We start from the raw sequence: 17831 nt of genomic DNA on the forward strand, positions 1-17831 counted from the left end.
GCCTTGGCGTCATCTTTTACTGTTGGATATGATATATTCTACGGCTCTTTTACGGCTGTACGACTTCGGTGGTTCCGGTGGTCTAGGCAGCAGATCCTATTCGCTTCATAATGACATCCCCCATCGACACCCATTGGTGATAGCAGGCACTGACACATTCGCGGATCGTAAAATGGAGACGGAACTCGGAGATATAAAGTATTGGAACACAGGCGTGTAGGACTTGATGCTTGTCAACGATGCACGGGGAGCTTATGGCACAGCTGGGTTCTCCATTGACACCAGATGTTGTTTTGAGGTCCTACAAGTGCCTCAGCTTACGTTCCGACCTTGCCCTGTACAACATAGATGACTGAGGCTCGGGCGAAGCTTGTAGTAGATGTGATGACAGGAGCTTTCCCCCTTTCCTCGGCCAGTCTTCAAACGCAATGGATACCCAGCGCAACATGTAGAAAGGTTCTCTCGCATCTTTACAGTGGAGTTTGACAACAGAAACCCCGGGGCGTGGGAATTGTAGGCTTTGCGTTATGTCTGCGTGATCCAGGTTCTATTGGCCTAGAGTATCCGAAAGACATCCGCAGACCAAGTGTCTGCGACTTATCCCTGTAACGTCGAAGCTATCGTATCATATACTCATCGCTTGTCTCGATGTAGATGAGAATAGGTAGTCAGGTGCGTGACGGCAAACCTTGATAACAGATCATGTTCCCAGGGACAAGTCTCCTATAAGGTCAAGCTTGGTAAGGCCGATTCCAGATATGCTGTAAATTTGAGAGCAGCAAAGGGAGCCAAGCCAATCTCCTATTCCTCCATGAACAAGAAGCGATTGGAATTTATTATAACCAAAAACAATTCCGTGTTGATGACACATCTGAAAGGGGAAGCCATTACTTGACATGAATATTTAGTCGGGCTTACAATGCCCTCGGGAAAATCCTCAAGCTTAGGTTATTGCCATGGTATGAAGCTATCCTTAGTACTTGGGAAGCCCTTGAATTGAATCGGAAGCATTCTCAAAGAAGGTGTCATCAGATCCTTAAATAAGAATCAACTCAAGATAACAGACATTATGAAGCATTCGTTTCGAAGCGATTTGTAAACTGGTAAGCTCACTTTGAACTGGTGGCTAGCCTGCGCATCTTGGGCGATACAATCTAATGTCACGAGCTCGAGGCAGCCCGTGACTCGACTTTCGCACATAGTGATTTCGTTACTGCCCAAGCCTTTCATAAGTGTCTTGTGATTGAGTCTCCTAGGAGTTTTGGATATTGACTTGGCTTACTTCCTACGATAGGGGAAACGAGGAAGGAGATCAAATGTGATCTATAAGAACTACAGTAGATTGTGGTTGACCATGATACAAGGCCCAACAGCAACAGATTTGCAAAAATATCAGAAAGATAACACGACCAGCTCATTACCTGAGACAATGTAATCGGGGAGGTTACCACAGCGGAATGAGTCGAAAACTGTAATGTAGTTAAAAGTATAGTGCCGTTCTTAAACTGTTGCCTATCGTGAGTCCACTCATTCATGGAGCAACAAACATACTATTCCATAAAACAGGGATAAACAGGCAGCAGAAAAAACAAATCTAACTACTCAGAGACCTAGCTCATTGATAATTGAAATGTCATATAATATATTTCGGTTCCTGAAACAGCTGCCTGGCATCTCTTCGCTGGGCTTGATACAGGATATGAAAGATGCCGGGTAGCTTGGTTTGAGAGATAACCTCAGCTCTTTTGGATACTATATTCATTAGTATATTGTATTGTAAATAATATTTTGTAGTAATGAGCAAGAAATTATCGCGAATTATATTCAAGTCTATGTCTAAATCTATGTTTAAATGGAGTGGACGTTAGAATTAACGGGCGCTTGCCGCAATAAGCCACTTTTTGATGCACGTTCAAACGCAGCATATTAAGTGTCACATATCACAACCGCAACAACAAAATAGCGTACCACAGTAATTTCTCTGCCTTGATCCAACTAAGTCCAGTCAAGATAACTATCAGTATTGAATAATATCTACATAGAGCGACCCTGTCACGTGTAATAAGGGGTTGCTGGGTCAGAGCGCCACCGTAGTGCTTGCAGTTCGCATCGTTTAGGCACCATCATTCTTCAAGAGATATATCAGGAGAATATCTCAACAGAGAGATTGATTTTGGTCAAGAACAAAAATCTCACAGTTTCTAATACCCATTAATCTCACGAGTCTCATTGCAACCATGGATCAATTCTTTCTTGATCATGCTCAACGCTATCAGGAGCTGGTGAATCGCTTCAAACCAGCGCCTGTCAAGTCCAAGACCAGCAATGAAGAGTCCAACCCTGACATCACTATTGCTACTCGTCTTCGACCAATGCTAGATGATGAGAAAGAAGGTGGACAGTTGATTGGCGCGTTTCCTCGAAGCAACGCACCTGGCATGATTGACTTACACGAACTGCGGAGGCCAGTCAGGGGACCTCCTCCTTTGGTGGTGAGTACAAGATAACTCGTACAAAGCTACCTATAGAAAGGGTTACTGATAGAATTGCAGTCTACAAACTATCGCGTGGATAGGGTCTTCAACTCCGAAGACACAACCGAAGGCATCTATGAAGAGCTCGTCAAGCCTCTTGTCCCCTGGGCATGGGGCGGCGGTGTTAGCACCATGTTCGCCTATGGCCAGACAGGCTCGGGCAAAACATATACTGTCAGCGGCCTCGAGCGCCTGATCGCCGAAACGCTCTTCTCGAGTGATATTCAGGGCACCCGGAACATCTTCATCTCTATCATCGAACTCGCAGGTAACTCAGCCTCTGATCTCCTCAACGCTCGCAAACCCATCTCTATCCTAGAGGACTCCTTTGGGTCGACTCATCTCGCTGGAGCTTCAGAGTACCACGTTACAGATGCGGATACCCTGATCAAGCACATCAACAATGCGGCATCTTTCCGACGGACTGCCTCTACGCAGAAGAACGACTCTTCGTCCCGCTCGCACGCTATCTGCAAGATTCGCCTCGAGAACCCCGAGCTCCCCCAATCTGACGACGGGCTTCTCTATCTAATTGACCTTGCCGGTTCAGAAGCTGCAAGAGATGTCACCGAGCATTCAGCTCAGCGCATCAAAGAATCTCGAGAGATCAATGCTAGTCTTTCTGTGCTCAAGGACTGTATCCGTGGGAGAGCCAGTGTTGACGCTGCAGGTCTCGCCACTGGCAAGAAGGTCTACGTACCTTTTCGGCAGAGTGCTCTGACTAAAGTTCTGAAACATGTTTTTGATCCAGCTGCTGAGCGCAGCTGCAAAACCGTCGTCGTAGCCTGTGTCAACCCAAGCTTCCTTGACGTGGGCGCTACCAAGAACACGCTGAGATACGGAGAAATGCTGAGAATTACCGTCCCTAAAGCTGCCGTGCCGAAATATGATGCTTCAAAGCCAAGCACCTGGCCCCAGGATCTGCTCCATGATTGGATTCTCAAGAACGTAAGTCATTGAGCACTAGCTTGCTGTCAGTAACAACAACTTGCTAACGTCACCAATCTACAGTCTGGCACCCCGCCCGTTTCCCCTACAGCTCTCGCACCCAAAGAGACGGGTATCCAACTTCTTCGGCTCCCGGTTCCAGAATTCATCACACGCTGCCTCAAGACCCCGGGCGTCACGCTCGAGCAAGCGACCGCCTTCCAAGCTAAATTCTGGCGTCTTCACATCGATTCGCAGCGAGCCTCTAACAACAAGCCAAAGACGAGCCAGAAAGACGCCAAGCCGGAGAAAGAAGAAGCTGGAAAGCAGGGACTTTCAAGCCAAGACCTGAGACCCGAGATGGCAGATGTTCCATTCAAAGACCGTCTTCGACCAGGAATGGTGGTTAGCTGGAATCCATCTGATGACACTCCGGGATTCTATCGCCTCCCTGGGCGTAATCTCGTCATGATTCTAAGTCCTGAGGGCGAGGGAACCTTCAGATGCGCTGTCACTGTTCCTGCAATCATGCCAGGAGCTTTTGAGATTTACCTTTGGCAACAAGTTGTCGCCCAGGTTGATACCATGGAAGCGGAGGTCTTGCTTGAGTACGACCCCGGAACTAGGTATTACTACGAAAACGTGTAAGATGAGTGGCTGAAGGAATTAGATTGGGTGCTAGTTGGGTGTAAGTGAGCCATGGATGATTGGAGGGTTGTGAGATGAGAAAAGATACTATAGTATGACATAAAAGTTGTTGCAGTAATGAATATGCTTCGGAAGTACATAGTAAAATAATACATATGTTTGTTGGGTTACTCACTGATTGGTACGTCGAAGCTATGCTACTGGGATGAATGACGCCAAGTCACAAAGCTTCATGATTATCAGATGTTACAAGCAGAACAGTTCAAAGTAGGATAGATCCTTGTATTAGTTTGTGTAGCAGTACGCATGGGCCTAAAAACCCTCATTAAAACTTCATAATCCTCGTGTCGCTGTCTGGCCCCAACAGGGTATCTCATTTTAGATTGAAAGGGCTCAGCAGCGACACTTTTTGCCGTTCGCTCACATCTCAAATTAAGCCTCAGTCTTCTCAGCAAGAGCCTTCAGGATAGGCTCCTCCAGAGACTCGGGCTTGGTGGTGCTAGCCCAGCGTCCCTTGACCTTTCCATCACGTCCAACAAGGAACTTCTCAAAGTTCCACTTGATGCGCTTGAGGCCCAAAAGACCCGACTGCTGGTCCTTGAGCCAGGCCCAGAGAGGGTTGGTGTTGTCGCCGTTGACCTCGGTCTTCTGCATGATGGGGAAGGTCACGCCGTAGTTGAGCTGGCAGAACTCCTGGATGTCGTCGTCGGTGCCGGGCTCCTGGCCACCGAACTGGTTGCAGGGGAAGCCGAGAATGACAAAGTCCTCAGGGTACTTCTCCTTGAGCTTGGTCCAGAGTTTCTCGAGACCAGCATACTGGGGAGTGAAGCCGCACTTGGAGGCTGTGTTGACAATGAGGACGACCTTGCCCTTGTAGTCGGCGAGGGGAACCTCTTGACCGCGCTCTGAAATGTGTTAGTTGAGAGAGTCATGAGAAGGTTTATCATGAAAGTGGTGTGGTTAAGGCGGGGTATGAACGAGGGGGAGACACATACTGTCAAGAGGCTTAAAGTCATAAAAGCTAGTAGCAGAAGCCATCTTTGAAGTTGTACTCAGTTGACGGAAATGGTTATGAGTGATATTTGCTTGGTGAGGACTGCTGTGGTTGTGTTTTGTGTTGAGAGGTGAAAATGGCGGGGAACGAAAAGAAGTCGTAGCGGTGGTGGTGTAGTATTTATTAAGCCAGCGGGAACTGGAACTCGATGATGGCCGTAAAGTCAACCAACGGGGAGCAGTAGCACGCCACAGGGACATTAGATAGGTACAGTTGCAGTAGAATTGGTGGTAGAGTGGCAGGGAATAAACCTCAAGAAACAATGCGAGTTACATACAATTACACAATAACCGTAATTGATTGCATGGAGACTGCTTCTACACTTCTACAAGCCTCGGCACTTGACTCCATTTTTGGTTTGGTGACGTATTCGGGGTGGAGTGTTCGGGGTCCCCAATTCCGCCGGTACCGAAGTGTTGAGATAAATATTAGCTATGTATTTGGAATTGTTCCTGACGTTCACTCATAAACTGTTTTATATGTTTCACGTTCATGTGAGCTGAAGTATAATAGAAGGATATATCTGGTCAAAAGCGGTTAAAGTGCCCAGCTGAAGACTATCACTCGCTACCTACCTAATCAGAACAAGACATGCACTACAAACATAGCTTCAACTGTATAACTTAATATCAGAGCCTCTTTCTACACAATCGGTCTTTTTATATAATTCTGCCCAATCTCTCTTCTTCCATTTGGAATCAATTGATATCGGTGCAACACTCTGCCGATTTATTTCATAGCTACTCCCCGGCTCGGCAATAGCTCCGGTTCGGATTTCGGGACTGCCCCGCTAAACACATTCATGGATTCTCAAGAGGAGCGGCCGCTTTATCTCTTATCGATAAGTCTTATCTAAAGTGCAGATGTGTGGCGGTGCATGTGGTGGCGCGGTATGTACGTCACTCACTACCAGGTACTGGACCCCAACTCTTTCCGGTTCCCATCTGATCGGACGCCAAAACGTTGATCATGCTCATGACAAGTACCTAGACTACAGCTTGAGTCCTGCTTCTCAACTCAGTTTTGCTCATTTCAAGTCGGTCTAGTCGTGTTCTGTTGGATATGGACGCAAAGAGAAACATCGTCGTCGTTGGTAAGTCCCCTCGCCACTTACAGGGCTCTCTATCATCCCCGTCATATTTCATCAACCTCATTTCATACATCGGACCACATAAGGCTGATAAAAATATCAGGAGGCGGCATCATTGGCTCAACCACGGCCTACTATCTAACACGCCATTCGAAATTCAACCCAGCCTTACATACCATTACCCTTCTTGAAGCTGCTCCCACTGTCGCACAAGGTGCATCAGGCAAAGCTGGCGGTCTTCTTGCCCTCTGGGCTTATCCAGAATGTCTCGTTCCTCTCTCATATCGCTTGCATGCCGAGTTGGCTGCTGAGCATAACGGGCCTCAGAGATGGGGTTATCGACAACTCGGCTGCGGAAGCTTTGATGCTGTCGTGACGCGCGACAAGATCAAATCACTCCAAGCCAACGGAAACGGAAGCGCAAACGGCAATGAGAATGAGAATGGAAAAGACTGGGAGAAACTGCCAAAACAGAATGGAGCAGCAAAAGAACTCCTGGAAGAAGGCATCTTACCGAAGGATCTCGACTGGGTAGACCATAGCATCATTAACGGCTGGTCTGAGATGGGCGCGCCCGGAAAGACAGAAACATCTCAAGTGCATCCCCTACATTTCACAACAGCAATCGCAGAACTTTCCCAGCAAGGTGGCGCTCAATTACACACCAACGCCAAGGTAACCAAGATAAACTCCACAAAGAATGGTGTTGAAAGCATAGAGTATCTAGATCGCAACACAGGCGAGACCAAGACCATTGCCAGCGTGACAGATATAGTCGTGGCAGCTGGTCCATGGACGAACAAAGTCTTGCCTCGGGCCAGGATCGAGGGGCTAAGAGCGCATAGCGTTGTCTTCGACGCAAACGTTAGCCCTTATGCTGTCTTTACAGATATTCAGCTCCCTCCAGATTTCATACCCGAGCATCGTGCCAAGATGGGGCAGAAAAGGAGGCACAGGGGCAATGTTGATCCAGAGATTTATGCTCGGCCTTTTAATGAGGCCTATGCGTGTGGTGAACCAGATACAAATGTCCCGTTACCCGAAACCGCAGATCAAGTCGAATGCGATGAGGCTCAGTGCGACGACATAATCTCATATATCAGCACTTTCAGTCCTGTTTTAGCCGCGGCTCCCATCAAGGCGAAACAAGCATGTTATCTCCCAAGGCATATTCGATTTGGACAAGAGAGCGGTCCTTTGATAGGCAAAACGACTGTGCCTGGGTTATTCGTTGCTGCAGGACATACGTGCTGGGGAATTCAGAATGGTCCCGGGACGGGCAAGCTCATGTCCGAGTTCGTGTTTGATGGAGGGGCAAAGAGTGCCGACGTTGATAAGCTGGATCCTCGGAAATTCAAGGTTTAATTAATAACTCTCGAGCAGTTGGATATTAAGTAGATATAGATGATTAATGAATAACATGGGGTCTTGGCATGAATTTGGTGTGTCAGACCTAACACGTCGTGTGAGCAAGATAAGATGATCGCCAAAAACTGCCGACTCCATTACAAGATATGACCAAGGCGAGACGTACTTTCCTTATAATGTTTGTTGGAATAATCATTACAGAAGCTTTTTTTGCTGCTTGTAATGGTTAAGCTACCTGATAATTATTAGGAGGTTGGAACACACTGACACTTTCCACTAGCGTCCCACTTCTCTTATCGATAAGACTTTGCGATCAAATTTTGGCGGGCATTTTTTGGACGTCTTAACCATCTTGAATTATCGACATCTCAACCAACATAAGGATTCACATTATCAACCATGGGTCGCGAACTCCAAAAGAAGAAGGCCCGCTCAGGCCGCCAGCCTATCCGTCAACTTAACAGAACCAAGAAGATCCTCAACCCCCGAGGCAACGATGCCATTGCAAAGAACTGGTATGGCCAATCCCCTAGCCACGGACGAGAGCGCTGCGCTAACTCCTCAAAGGAACAAGAAGGAGACTCTTTCTCAAAACTATCGCCGCCTCGGTCTCGTTGCGCGACTCAAGGCTCCTACAGGTGGAACAGAGAAGAAGCTTGGCGCGACCACAACCCGCGCATACCCCAACGATCCCTTCTCTATCGCCACCATGGAGAACGCCATTGTATCAGAGGCACGCGTGGAGCGCGATGCCGATGGAAAGATCATTCGTATTCTCGGCGAGGCCAAGCCTAACCCGCTTAACGATCCTCTGAACGAACTCGACAACGACAGTGACGCTGAGCCTGCCGAGGAGTGGGGTGGCATTGAGGACGACGCTGATGCGACCGATGTTGTCAAGACTCTCATAGAGCAGAGCAAACAACCTGATCTTCCCAAGAAGAGACATCAGAGCACAAGGGAGAAGGAATGGTTAGAGAAGCTCGTGGCCAAATATGGCGACGATACAGCGGCTATGGCCAGGGACCGAAAGTTGAACCCCATGCAACAGACCGCAGCTGATATCGCCAAGCGAATTCGCAAAATGAACAAGGAGTAGGAGCGGGATACACGAAAGAAGAGCAGGGCTTTGTGGGTGAATAAGATGAAGTCACTAAATCATCAAGTATGGAGCATCAAAACTGGCTTAAGAACAGAAGGCGTTGGGAGTTGGATTCGAGCATCTTAAAATATAAGACGCCGTATACTTTTCATTTCACACGGCCAAACTTTTATACTGCCCAAAATATAGAAATAACCACAAGCATGAGAATCCAAAGTGCCTTATATATATATGTGTGTGTGTGTGTGTGTGTGTGTGCATGGGTGCAAAGTCTAAGTTAGATCATACGCAGCCAAAGGCCTCATCCATCTCCCCTAAGTTGTCTCCGCGAAAGCCATGACGCCGTTAAACGCCCCTCCTCGACCAGAGGCGTTATCTACCGTACAAAACATGTGAACCCTGCATCCCAGACGCAGTTTCCCAGGCTATTCCACACCCAATCAAAATGAACACTGTTGCATAAAAAAGAGACCGATATATCCTTTCTTTCATTTATCACGCTGTTGCTACTTTAGTGCCCCCTATCGTAGTTGCCGGCAGGGAATTGTGCGGGTACATCCTCATAAGGATGACCACCTGTTGGGTTGGCGTAGCTGGCTGGCATTGATGGAGGAGCACCGCCGGAGTGGTACTCAGTGTCGTTGTCGAAGAGGGTGTTGTTTCGAGGGGGCAGGGCACCGAAACGATCGGGATCCTCGTCATCGGCGCTATAGGGGTTGGCATCGCCATAGCGAGAGTGGCTGTTATAGCTGTTGGTGTTGTAGCCACCGCCGTAGGCACTGCCCGATGGTTCGTGATCGTCCATGTCAACTCGCTCGTAAGCCTCATCGCCGTGAGGGGCCATGGAGAACGCAGCCTTGTCAGGGTCGATGTTGTCGCTGCCCATCTGGCGGTTGTCGTAACCTGGCAGGATGTTGTGGTTGTTGTAATAGTTGAGGGTAAATGCAGAAACAAAAGTTGTACCGGCAAAGAGGAGGCTGCAGGAAGTTAGTAAATATTCAGCAGAGGTCGAGTTGGAGTACATACGTTACCAGAACACCACAGCCGACAACACCCTTGCTGATGCCACAGGCCTTCCCGCAATCACCGGCGGCATTGTAGGCAGCCTGACAAGCGAAGGCAGATAGCCATATGATTGTGAAAGCAGCGTCAACAGCAAGCATGGCATGCGGTTGAGCGAAGCGACGAGTGCGACCCCATCGGGGAGTCATGATGAGGAAGATCCATGCTGGGACAGAAAGGAAACACTGCAGATATCGTTAGCTCCGCATACACATTGTGAAATAGCCGTCGAAATGTTGACATACCACTGCGAATGCCCAGCCATTTCTTCCATTGACCTCTGCATCCTTTGCATTGAAAACACCAATCTGCAAACACCATGCGACCAGAGATATGATGATCTGGAATGAGTGAAGGCCCAGTTTCAGGTTGGGGACGATGTCGGGGTCGATTTCAAACCGCATATTGGAGGTTGATGTGAAGATTGTCGGGTTATGTAGGAGGGAAGATGGGAGAGAAGATTTGAGAAATCAGTCTGTTCGTTGATAAAGCCAAAAATCAGGCTGCGAAAGTATGTATGTGTCTTGCTCGTTGGCTTTTCAGCTGAAATCGCAATGGCTTAGGTCGTCTCAAGCCAAGATGAATCGGATCGTCGTCAATGCCTCTGAAGAGATGAACTCGCTAGTATGTATCAGATGAAAATGCAAGCAAAAAAATACAAGCAAAGAGCGTTATCGCTATTTGAGAATGATATGTATAGAATGGAGGTTGTTTTGTGTTGACAAAGGGTCAAAGTCGTTTGTCTAGTGGACGTTTGGGATGAGTGCGAATTAAGTTCAATGGCCGACTTGGAAACCGAACCCTGACGAAACAGGTTCCAGCTCTGCTCAGGTTCCCTGGCCAGCGGGACCTCCTCCAGCATGACGCCCGCCTAGGCCGGGGCAGGCCTGAGCCTAAACCTAAGCCTCCACTGGCTGGCCACGCGTTGCTAGACGCAACAGCGCAGCAGCGACAGGGCTGTCTTTGATGTGGCTGTGTGGCTTTGTATTTTTCCCTCTAATGGAATCAATAACTTGAGTCGTTGTCTAGACTCTAAATTATCGAATTAGTTGATGACCATGTCAGCGCTAAATTCAGGGGCTCGATACTCCTAAGACTCGACAAGTGGTGCGTTACTGTCAAAGATGCCTTATGAAATTTACTGTACAGAATGCCCAAGGACTGGCCAAGGCATTACGGACACATCCATCACCATCCAATGCCACAGCTGCGCCACTGCAGAAAGATCTAGGGGACCACAGTGAACAGAGGTCAACACCAATTAAACGCACTGGATTCCGAAATCTGCATAGCGGTATCTAAATTTATGCTTCAGCTGAGTGAGTGACAGTGATAGTGACAGGCCTCGGCAGTTTCATCATCATTCCGACTTTTATATAATCTCCATCCGAAGCGCTCTACATAGTAATTCTGATTACCTTGGGCTTGAGCGACCAGTGTTGCTAACTCTACATATAAAATCCAACGGTTGTTAGTTCACTAATAGCCTGATGGATCTTATCTGCACGAGGACACCAAAAATGAAGTGACGCCACGATCATTACGCAGCTTTGTTGACTTTCATGACGTTGTTTATCCCGGATGTTACGGATGCTTCGCTGTTGTTGCATTAGGTTGCTCGGCAGATGCATCTTGAACACGAGGTGAATGTGACTCTTTGTTCGTTCGACTCACATGACACGACATGAATTGACTTGACGATACTCTCGTACAATGCAAATCTTGACTCTGATCAACGTGTCACTGATAAAATGTCGCAATTACGCGACAGGAGCCACAGCGGATCCTAACGGGGACCAAGTCCAACCTAATCTGCCTGTGAAACGATCACATCAACAAGGGTCTAGTTATTACCTCCGCCTATCATTTTCCACTGACATGTATCGCGATACATGGGAATAGCTTCGGTTTTGCCATTTCTATGAAATCAAATATCAAAACCCCGATCTGCTATTTCGGGACAGTTCATTGTGGACAATTCAATAAAAGACACCGGACGCATAGTTATATCATCAAACAATTGCCGGCGATGCCTTTCACACAGAACCCTGGCTCTGTCTGATGAGGAGTGACTCGAATTAATCACTGGAAAATTACAGTCCTCGAGGATCCGCGCAGTAATATTACTCCGTCTCCAGAGTCGCTCCTCAAATCTGAAATGCAAGGTTACCTTCTTCTTATCTCTGCACTCGCAACAGTACGGAACCTCACATAGCATTTAGAGGGGACATACGTAGGGGAAACTTTGTGTTCTCAGAAACCTCGCAGCTCAGACCACAGTGTCCGTGATATACCAGAAGTTATTCCCAGCCCTCTGACTATCAGTACAGCGTTTCTGTCCCTCAGCTCATCTGGCCAATAGGATCATATCAATGGCTAAATGTTTGCAGATAAAAGAGCAGACTTGCCGTAGGACAAGCTGGTGCTGGACCTTTATCGTATTTCATCACAGGAATCAAGACTATGACAACTCTGCTGTTGGCATGATCCTTCAATTCGTGGTCTGTCGACTCGAGCCCAAAAGAGAGTGACAGTCTGCATGCAATAAGTGCGATGTATGCCTCACAAACGAAAAGAATACATAGGAATGAGGCACAGGATCCACGACATAAAGAACGGATTTTATGGCTTAAATTTCACCACTATCAGAATTTCTATGAAAAGAATCTCCTGCCACTACATGCGGTGAAGAGACTTTACTTTACCAAAGTTCACAACCGACATGTATGTGGCATTTGCTTGATGCTCAGTAGCATGAGCATCACTTATTGCTTCTGTGCCCTCCTGATCTTACGGTGAACGAGAATTCTGCGGCCTTCTATGAGAAGCCCACTTGCTTTCTCATTCCCAAGAAGCTCGACTACAAAATACCAAGGAGGGGCGCTGTTGAAGAATACGATTTCAGCCTAGGAGTATGTATGCTATCAATTCCGCTCGAACTTGGCTATGCCTGAAACAACGCATCCCCAGAGAGACCTCTATCATGGAGTTCATATGGTATATCTGCAGTTAGTCACTTCAATTATCCTTGACGCAATATTGTTGACATTGAGTTAGGCCTCACGTGTATAAAAAGGAGGTGTTATGCAAGAAGTGCTGATGTTGACCCAACTTGTTGGTCTTGATAAAGAGAGATGCATACATAAGGCGTACTGTGCTACACTACGTCTCTTCAAACTGATGTGCTCACCAGTTCACTTTGGTGACTCAGTTATCTTTGATCTCATATACTTGACGTCACCTTTCATCAACTTGTCTCGCGATGCCCTCATTTGTCTTGAACTAACCTACAAACGGATGATAAGCTCACCAGAGAGTAGGCATCACCAAACTTAACAACCCCCCAGAAGAAGGTTTTCTGGATCTGACACAAGCTTGACTTTTGAACTTCTGTGTAACCACCCCAGAACAGTCTCCAGTCTCCAATGAGAGTGAGGCTTTGAGGCTTTTCTCCGTGTGCATGGTGAATTCGCACTGAAGTTTATCAGATCTGCATCACATTACTGAGAGCCTACACGCCAAGCTCGTTATGGGAATGGTTTCAGGGCAGGGAAGCTGTCATAACTTAATCGGAAAGAAACATATCACATTCTCTCCGATGTGCTCGATCCCATCTGACCAAGCAAGGCATGCCAACCAAGCATCAAGCCTCCTTCCAGCATCACAAGTTTATCCTGAAAGTACATTTAATTCTTATTTATTTGGGGGTATCTAGGTAGTATTTTGACTATTCTACTTTTATCAAAATGGCGTCTTGTACGCTCTGGTGGTATCCTGTTATCCCATAGTCGGCCGTGGTAATCATTATTGAATGGATAAAAGAAACATTTCCTAACGGATGAGTTATGCAACGCCGCCGCTGAATGCATTCCTGAAAACCTCCCTGCTTTTTTTGTTCTTCTGTTCTTGTTGTTTCATTGGCTGTTCTATAACAGAAGTGCTATAGGCACAAGTACAGCTATAGCAACGCCAGCTGGTGGATGTTTGCTAGCTGCTGCACCATCAACGTCTTTCGATGGAGCTGCTTCAGCTGCGTCAAATCGCATCTTGACGTAGCTGTTGATGTTCCTGGATGGTTTCCCAGGTGTCTTTGACTCAGCGTCTCTGACAACAGGGCCAGATTTGCTTGCAAGGCTGAACTTGAGAAAGTCGGCCATGTCTGGTCCCTGGCCACTGTATTGAATGGCCTTGTGCTCAAGGACGGTGTTTTCAAGAGGCCTGGTATCGCCCTCTTTTGAAGGAGAATCAGTGGCTTCTGTATCGGCCAATTGAGTTCGTAATGTTGAAGGACGCTCGAAGGCAGTCTGGGCAGCTAGTGTTGCTGTAGGTACAATCTCTTGATATGGAGAGCCACCACGAGGATATGTCATGGTTGCAGTAACTGGCTCGTCACCGCAGTTGTTGCAGGTCTCGACGCCAGAGGCGAAGCCATAAGGAACAGCAGTTGGTGTAACATCAGCCGGCATAGCTGACATGCCCCTGTAGACTTCCTTGACTTGGTAAGGGAACTTGGCGATGCCTGATGGTGAAAAGACATCGAGCGTTGTGGTGTATGTATTTGTGTATGCACAGTCTGTGCAGAGACAGTCCTGACATTCAGGCATCTCGACAGTCCAGTACTTGTCAGCGCCTTGGGTTGGCTCAGCCTGGCCGAAGCTGGTTTGAGTTGCACTGAAGCATTCTGTCATGGTGCGCGTTGTGTAAGTGTATCTCTGCGCAGCAGCCTGTGTAGACCACAACGCACTGAGGAGAATAAAAAGATGCTTCATTATGAGAAAGAGAAGAGTTTTACTTGAATGAACGAGTGAGACAGGATCTACGGTAAATATCTATTCAGGGTCTCGAGAGCGCCCGCTGTTGGTTCCTTGCAGATTTCCCCCTGCATCACGGTAACTCTATCTCGAAGCCCAGATCCGGTTCAACCAACAGCATCACAATTGTGTGAATGTGAATGTGGCCCATCACATCGAGACCCTTCAGCCTCAGAGATCAGGGTCGGCCGCTTGAGTGAGGACAAGATCCATAAGCAGGTACACAGTGAGCCAAAATCTGCAGCATGATCTACGAGATCTGGGGAAGGGCGCCAAAACTCTGTTTCGGGAGTTTGTTACATAACGGGAGGATGTCTGGACATATCAGGTGAGGCTATAACCACCCACAGAGCTTACAAAGCGTCAGTGTTGCCCGGATGAAGTGCTCCTGGGCAGACTCTCCCGGATACAACTCCGGACGATCACTGGAGACTAGACTATCTTGGCTCCCGTAACGGGCCGTAGATCGGTCAAAGGTTACACAATAGCATTCTTTAGTGAGCCCACCATCTTGCTATTTCCGTCATGTGTGGCGCCTTTCAAGATTCCCACTCGGAAGCTAAAATGATGCCCTCACTGAACCCGTTGCTGAATGGCCATAGCTCATGGGGCTAGCACTGAAGCATTACACGAAACTTAGAGCTGTCTCAACGGTTCTCCAGTAGAGACAGAGCACACAAGAATCTTGGCAACCCCCCAAAAGCAGAGGTTTTATTGTACGGATTCGGACATCCTGAACAAATGATGACTTAGTAGTAGATCAGAGGCGAAATATGATGTTTTGATCACCATTGAATATAGAAAGACGGCACACAATAGTCGACCTCCATTCAAGGGACCAACAGACAGTACAGGCCAGACTACGCCTCACTCTAATACTGTACCTTCTCGCCACTCTGCCCTACAGAAACAACGCTTGAGGAAATAACAGACGTTGTACCATCGTCGTCCGTGCTTGACTTGACCTAACTTCACTTCACTTCACTTCATTTCACGTCAGAGTCTAGTCCACGAATCTCTTTCCGAATCTGGCCACCCTCATCATCCGAACAGCCTTTCAGCAGCATTTCTTAACGACACCTCTTACACACGAATAAACTTTACCATCAAGCGAGGTGGCTTTTCGGCGAAAGCGGCAAGGGTGGCGTTCCAGACCTCGATGTCTGAGACAGTGATTAGATCTAGACTCTCAGTTCAGGACGCCGTATCGAGGACGAAATAATTCTACAACAGATATTAACGTAGCTTTTGCAGCAAACTATATGTCTATCAAGACTTTAGCTATGAACAGTGCTCAAGCCATCTTACGATATATATTCCCGTAGTTGACGGAAACTAATAGTTAGCTGGGCGACCATTCAGCGCTTCAACGAGTCCGTCGGCCGCCGTCTCTGGATATCTCGTGGCCAGGCACTCTGTAGCTCTAGACCTGCTTTATCTCCGGTCGAAATGTCCGCAAGCTTGGGAGCTTTGGCCACAGTCTTTGTTGTGAATAACTCCGAAGCTATTGCCCAGTTCGTAAGACGTATAAGACGCTGCCATATGACCCTCCAGCCCTCCAACTGCACAACTCCAGGAATGCGAACATCCCTTGAACAGTAAGTTATGATAAACATATTACTCCTGCATGATATAAGCTGAGTTAAAGATGTCCTGTCCTCCAATAGGATTGTTTTTCTCCTAGGTCATATCATACAAAGCTTGACCAGAAGGAATGGTTCCCAAAAGTGACAAAGCTAATTAGTGTCTCAAAACGGTTGTTTTCTGGCTTGCCAAGCTCAACTTGTGTAACACAAAGCCCCCCGAAGGAGACTTTACGCTAACTTGGTGTATGATCAAAGGGTTTTAGGGGTGTGGCAACCGTCACGAGTTCCAATCTACGACTCATGGCGAGGAAGCCTACACATATTCTTATGAAGATATGATCAGGACCATACCTTTTAGAGTGGAGTTTATTAGCCTATACAAATGGATATTCCTATACAATCAATAGCCTATTGGGCTAGGAGTGAGGTTATATCGCATCCGGAAAAGGGTGTATCGTTAGCAAAATGAGTGGTCGAGATCTATGCCACTCCCTTCGGTCTAGATAATTGACTCTGCCCGTATAAGCTCCAATCACGGATCTAGACCGACATCAGGCTGACTTCAGACCTTTCTTGTCAGATTTTCATGCCTGGGTCACTTTGTGTCGACTTTATGAGCATTCATGTTGGTACTCTCTGCCGAAACAACAGAATAACCTGTTCCCAGAGGTTATGGGCTTTGGAGTGCACAACCCCGATAGCTGGTCTTCTTCAAGCAAGCCCTGTGGCTTCCTTTAGCCCGCAGAGCTTTTCATACAATATTTATTCACTTTCTACGTCCAAGATCTTGAGGTTAGTCTAAGCAACACGAGCTCAGTGGAAAATCAGGTATCATTAGTCCCGCAATCTTGAGCTGAACCAAAATCCCGGGAGATCTTCCTGGGAATCGATTGATAGAGACTTGTTCATTGACTTTCAGGTTAGGGATGAGAGGCTCTCTACGTGAGCCTTCGACAGATCAAGTGCTTTGGTATGCTGTACAGAAATATCAGTCGGTTAATTATAGCCAGTCTTAGCTCACTATTGGAACAGCCTGAAATAAAAGCCCTAAACACTAAAACCAGGGCAAGCTGTTGATATACACCCTTTCGTATGACATCTGCACCAGGTCCCAGGTTACTCTAGGCGAGAGGAGAAATTCGGAGCCATATGAGTATAACCTCTTCGGTCGCTTTTCTCTCTCGGCGTAGGCTCTGAAGTGAGTTTCTAAGCGTCAGTAGACATTTTTGCTAGAGCTACCTATAACTTTATCGTAGCTGCACTCGGCCAGAATGACTAGTCGTGGCATGAATCGAGCTAGATTCGATGGGGTTGATGAGATATAAACTATGTAGTAATGTTTCATCTAAGACGCCATCCAGAGTTCAAGCTTGAGGTAGATGACAAAAGGCCAATGTTGATGGTTCTTGAGATCGAAAGACGAAGAATGCAAAGAGATCGATATGTTTTGAGACTCTGATAAGGCCATCTTTCAGAAAGCGTCTTTTTTTTTAAAGAAGCTGAAAAGTAAATTGTAGATGCCTCATCACTAGCTCCGATCCCATTCAAGCACTGGCTGAAACCTTGACCCAGCGCTGCCAATACCTCCAGCTTTTTTCACATTATCCAGAATATCCGTGATCTACTCAATGTGTACCTAGGATGGATCT

The 17831-nt window shown here is 47.2% G+C and overlaps 6 protein-coding genes across 6 annotated transcripts; 3 read left to right on the forward strand and 3 right to left on the reverse strand.

Moving 5' to 3' along the window:
• Positions 1-2237: 2237 nt before the first annotated feature.
• FTJAE_5184 (kinesin-related KLPA) lies at positions 2238-4109 on the forward strand (the record flags this gene model as incomplete). Its single annotated transcript, XM_037351664.1, has 3 exons — positions 2238-2492; positions 2553-3482; positions 3546-4109. 3 exons carry the CDS (start codon positions 2238-2240, stop codon positions 4107-4109), a joined length of 1749 nt encoding a protein of 582 aa, XP_037207681.1.
• A 432-nt stretch (positions 4110-4541) lies between these two features.
• On the reverse strand, positions 4542-5147 carry FTJAE_5185 (glutathione peroxidase; the record flags this gene model as incomplete). Its single annotated transcript, XM_037351665.1, has 2 exons — positions 4542-5014; positions 5105-5147. 2 exons carry the CDS (start codon positions 5145-5147, stop codon positions 4542-4544), a joined length of 516 nt encoding a protein of 171 aa, XP_037207682.1.
• Positions 5148-6225: 1078 nt separating this feature from the next.
• Positions 6226-7618, forward strand: FTJAE_5186 (oxidoreductase tda3; the record flags this gene model as incomplete). Its single annotated transcript, XM_037351666.1, has 2 exons — positions 6226-6256; positions 6357-7618. 2 exons carry the CDS (start codon positions 6226-6228, stop codon positions 7616-7618), a joined length of 1293 nt encoding a protein of 430 aa, XP_037207683.1.
• Positions 7619-8020: 402 nt separating this feature from the next.
• On the forward strand, positions 8021-8720 carry FTJAE_5187 (NOP16; the record flags this gene model as incomplete). Its single annotated transcript, XM_037351667.1, has 2 exons — positions 8021-8136; positions 8189-8720. The coding sequence occupies 2 exons, from the start codon at positions 8021-8023 to the stop codon at positions 8718-8720; spliced, it is 648 nt and encodes a 215-aa protein (XP_037207684.1).
• Positions 8721-9234: 514 nt separating this feature from the next.
• Positions 9235-10189, reverse strand: FTJAE_5188 (chaperone-binding protein; the record flags this gene model as incomplete). Its single annotated transcript, XM_037351668.1, has 3 exons — positions 9235-9700; positions 9750-9970; positions 10031-10189. 3 exons carry the CDS (start codon positions 10187-10189, stop codon positions 9235-9237), a joined length of 846 nt encoding a protein of 281 aa, XP_037207685.1.
• A 3522-nt stretch (positions 10190-13711) lies between these two features.
• On the reverse strand, positions 13712-14554 carry FTJAE_5189 (uncharacterized protein; the record flags this gene model as incomplete). The annotated part of the gene is made up of 1 exon (XM_037351669.1): positions 13712-14554. The coding sequence occupies one exon, from the start codon at positions 14552-14554 to the stop codon at positions 13712-13714; it is 843 nt and encodes a 280-aa protein (XP_037207686.1).
• Positions 14555-17831: the final 3277 nt, after the last annotated feature.

The sequence above is a fragment of the Fusarium tjaetaba genome, assembly GCF_013396195.1.
Source record: "Fusarium tjaetaba strain NRRL 66243 chromosome Unknown NRRL66243_c0000098, whole genome shotgun sequence".
Lineage (NCBI taxonomy): Eukaryota > Fungi > Ascomycota > Sordariomycetes > Hypocreales > Nectriaceae > Fusarium > Fusarium tjaetaba.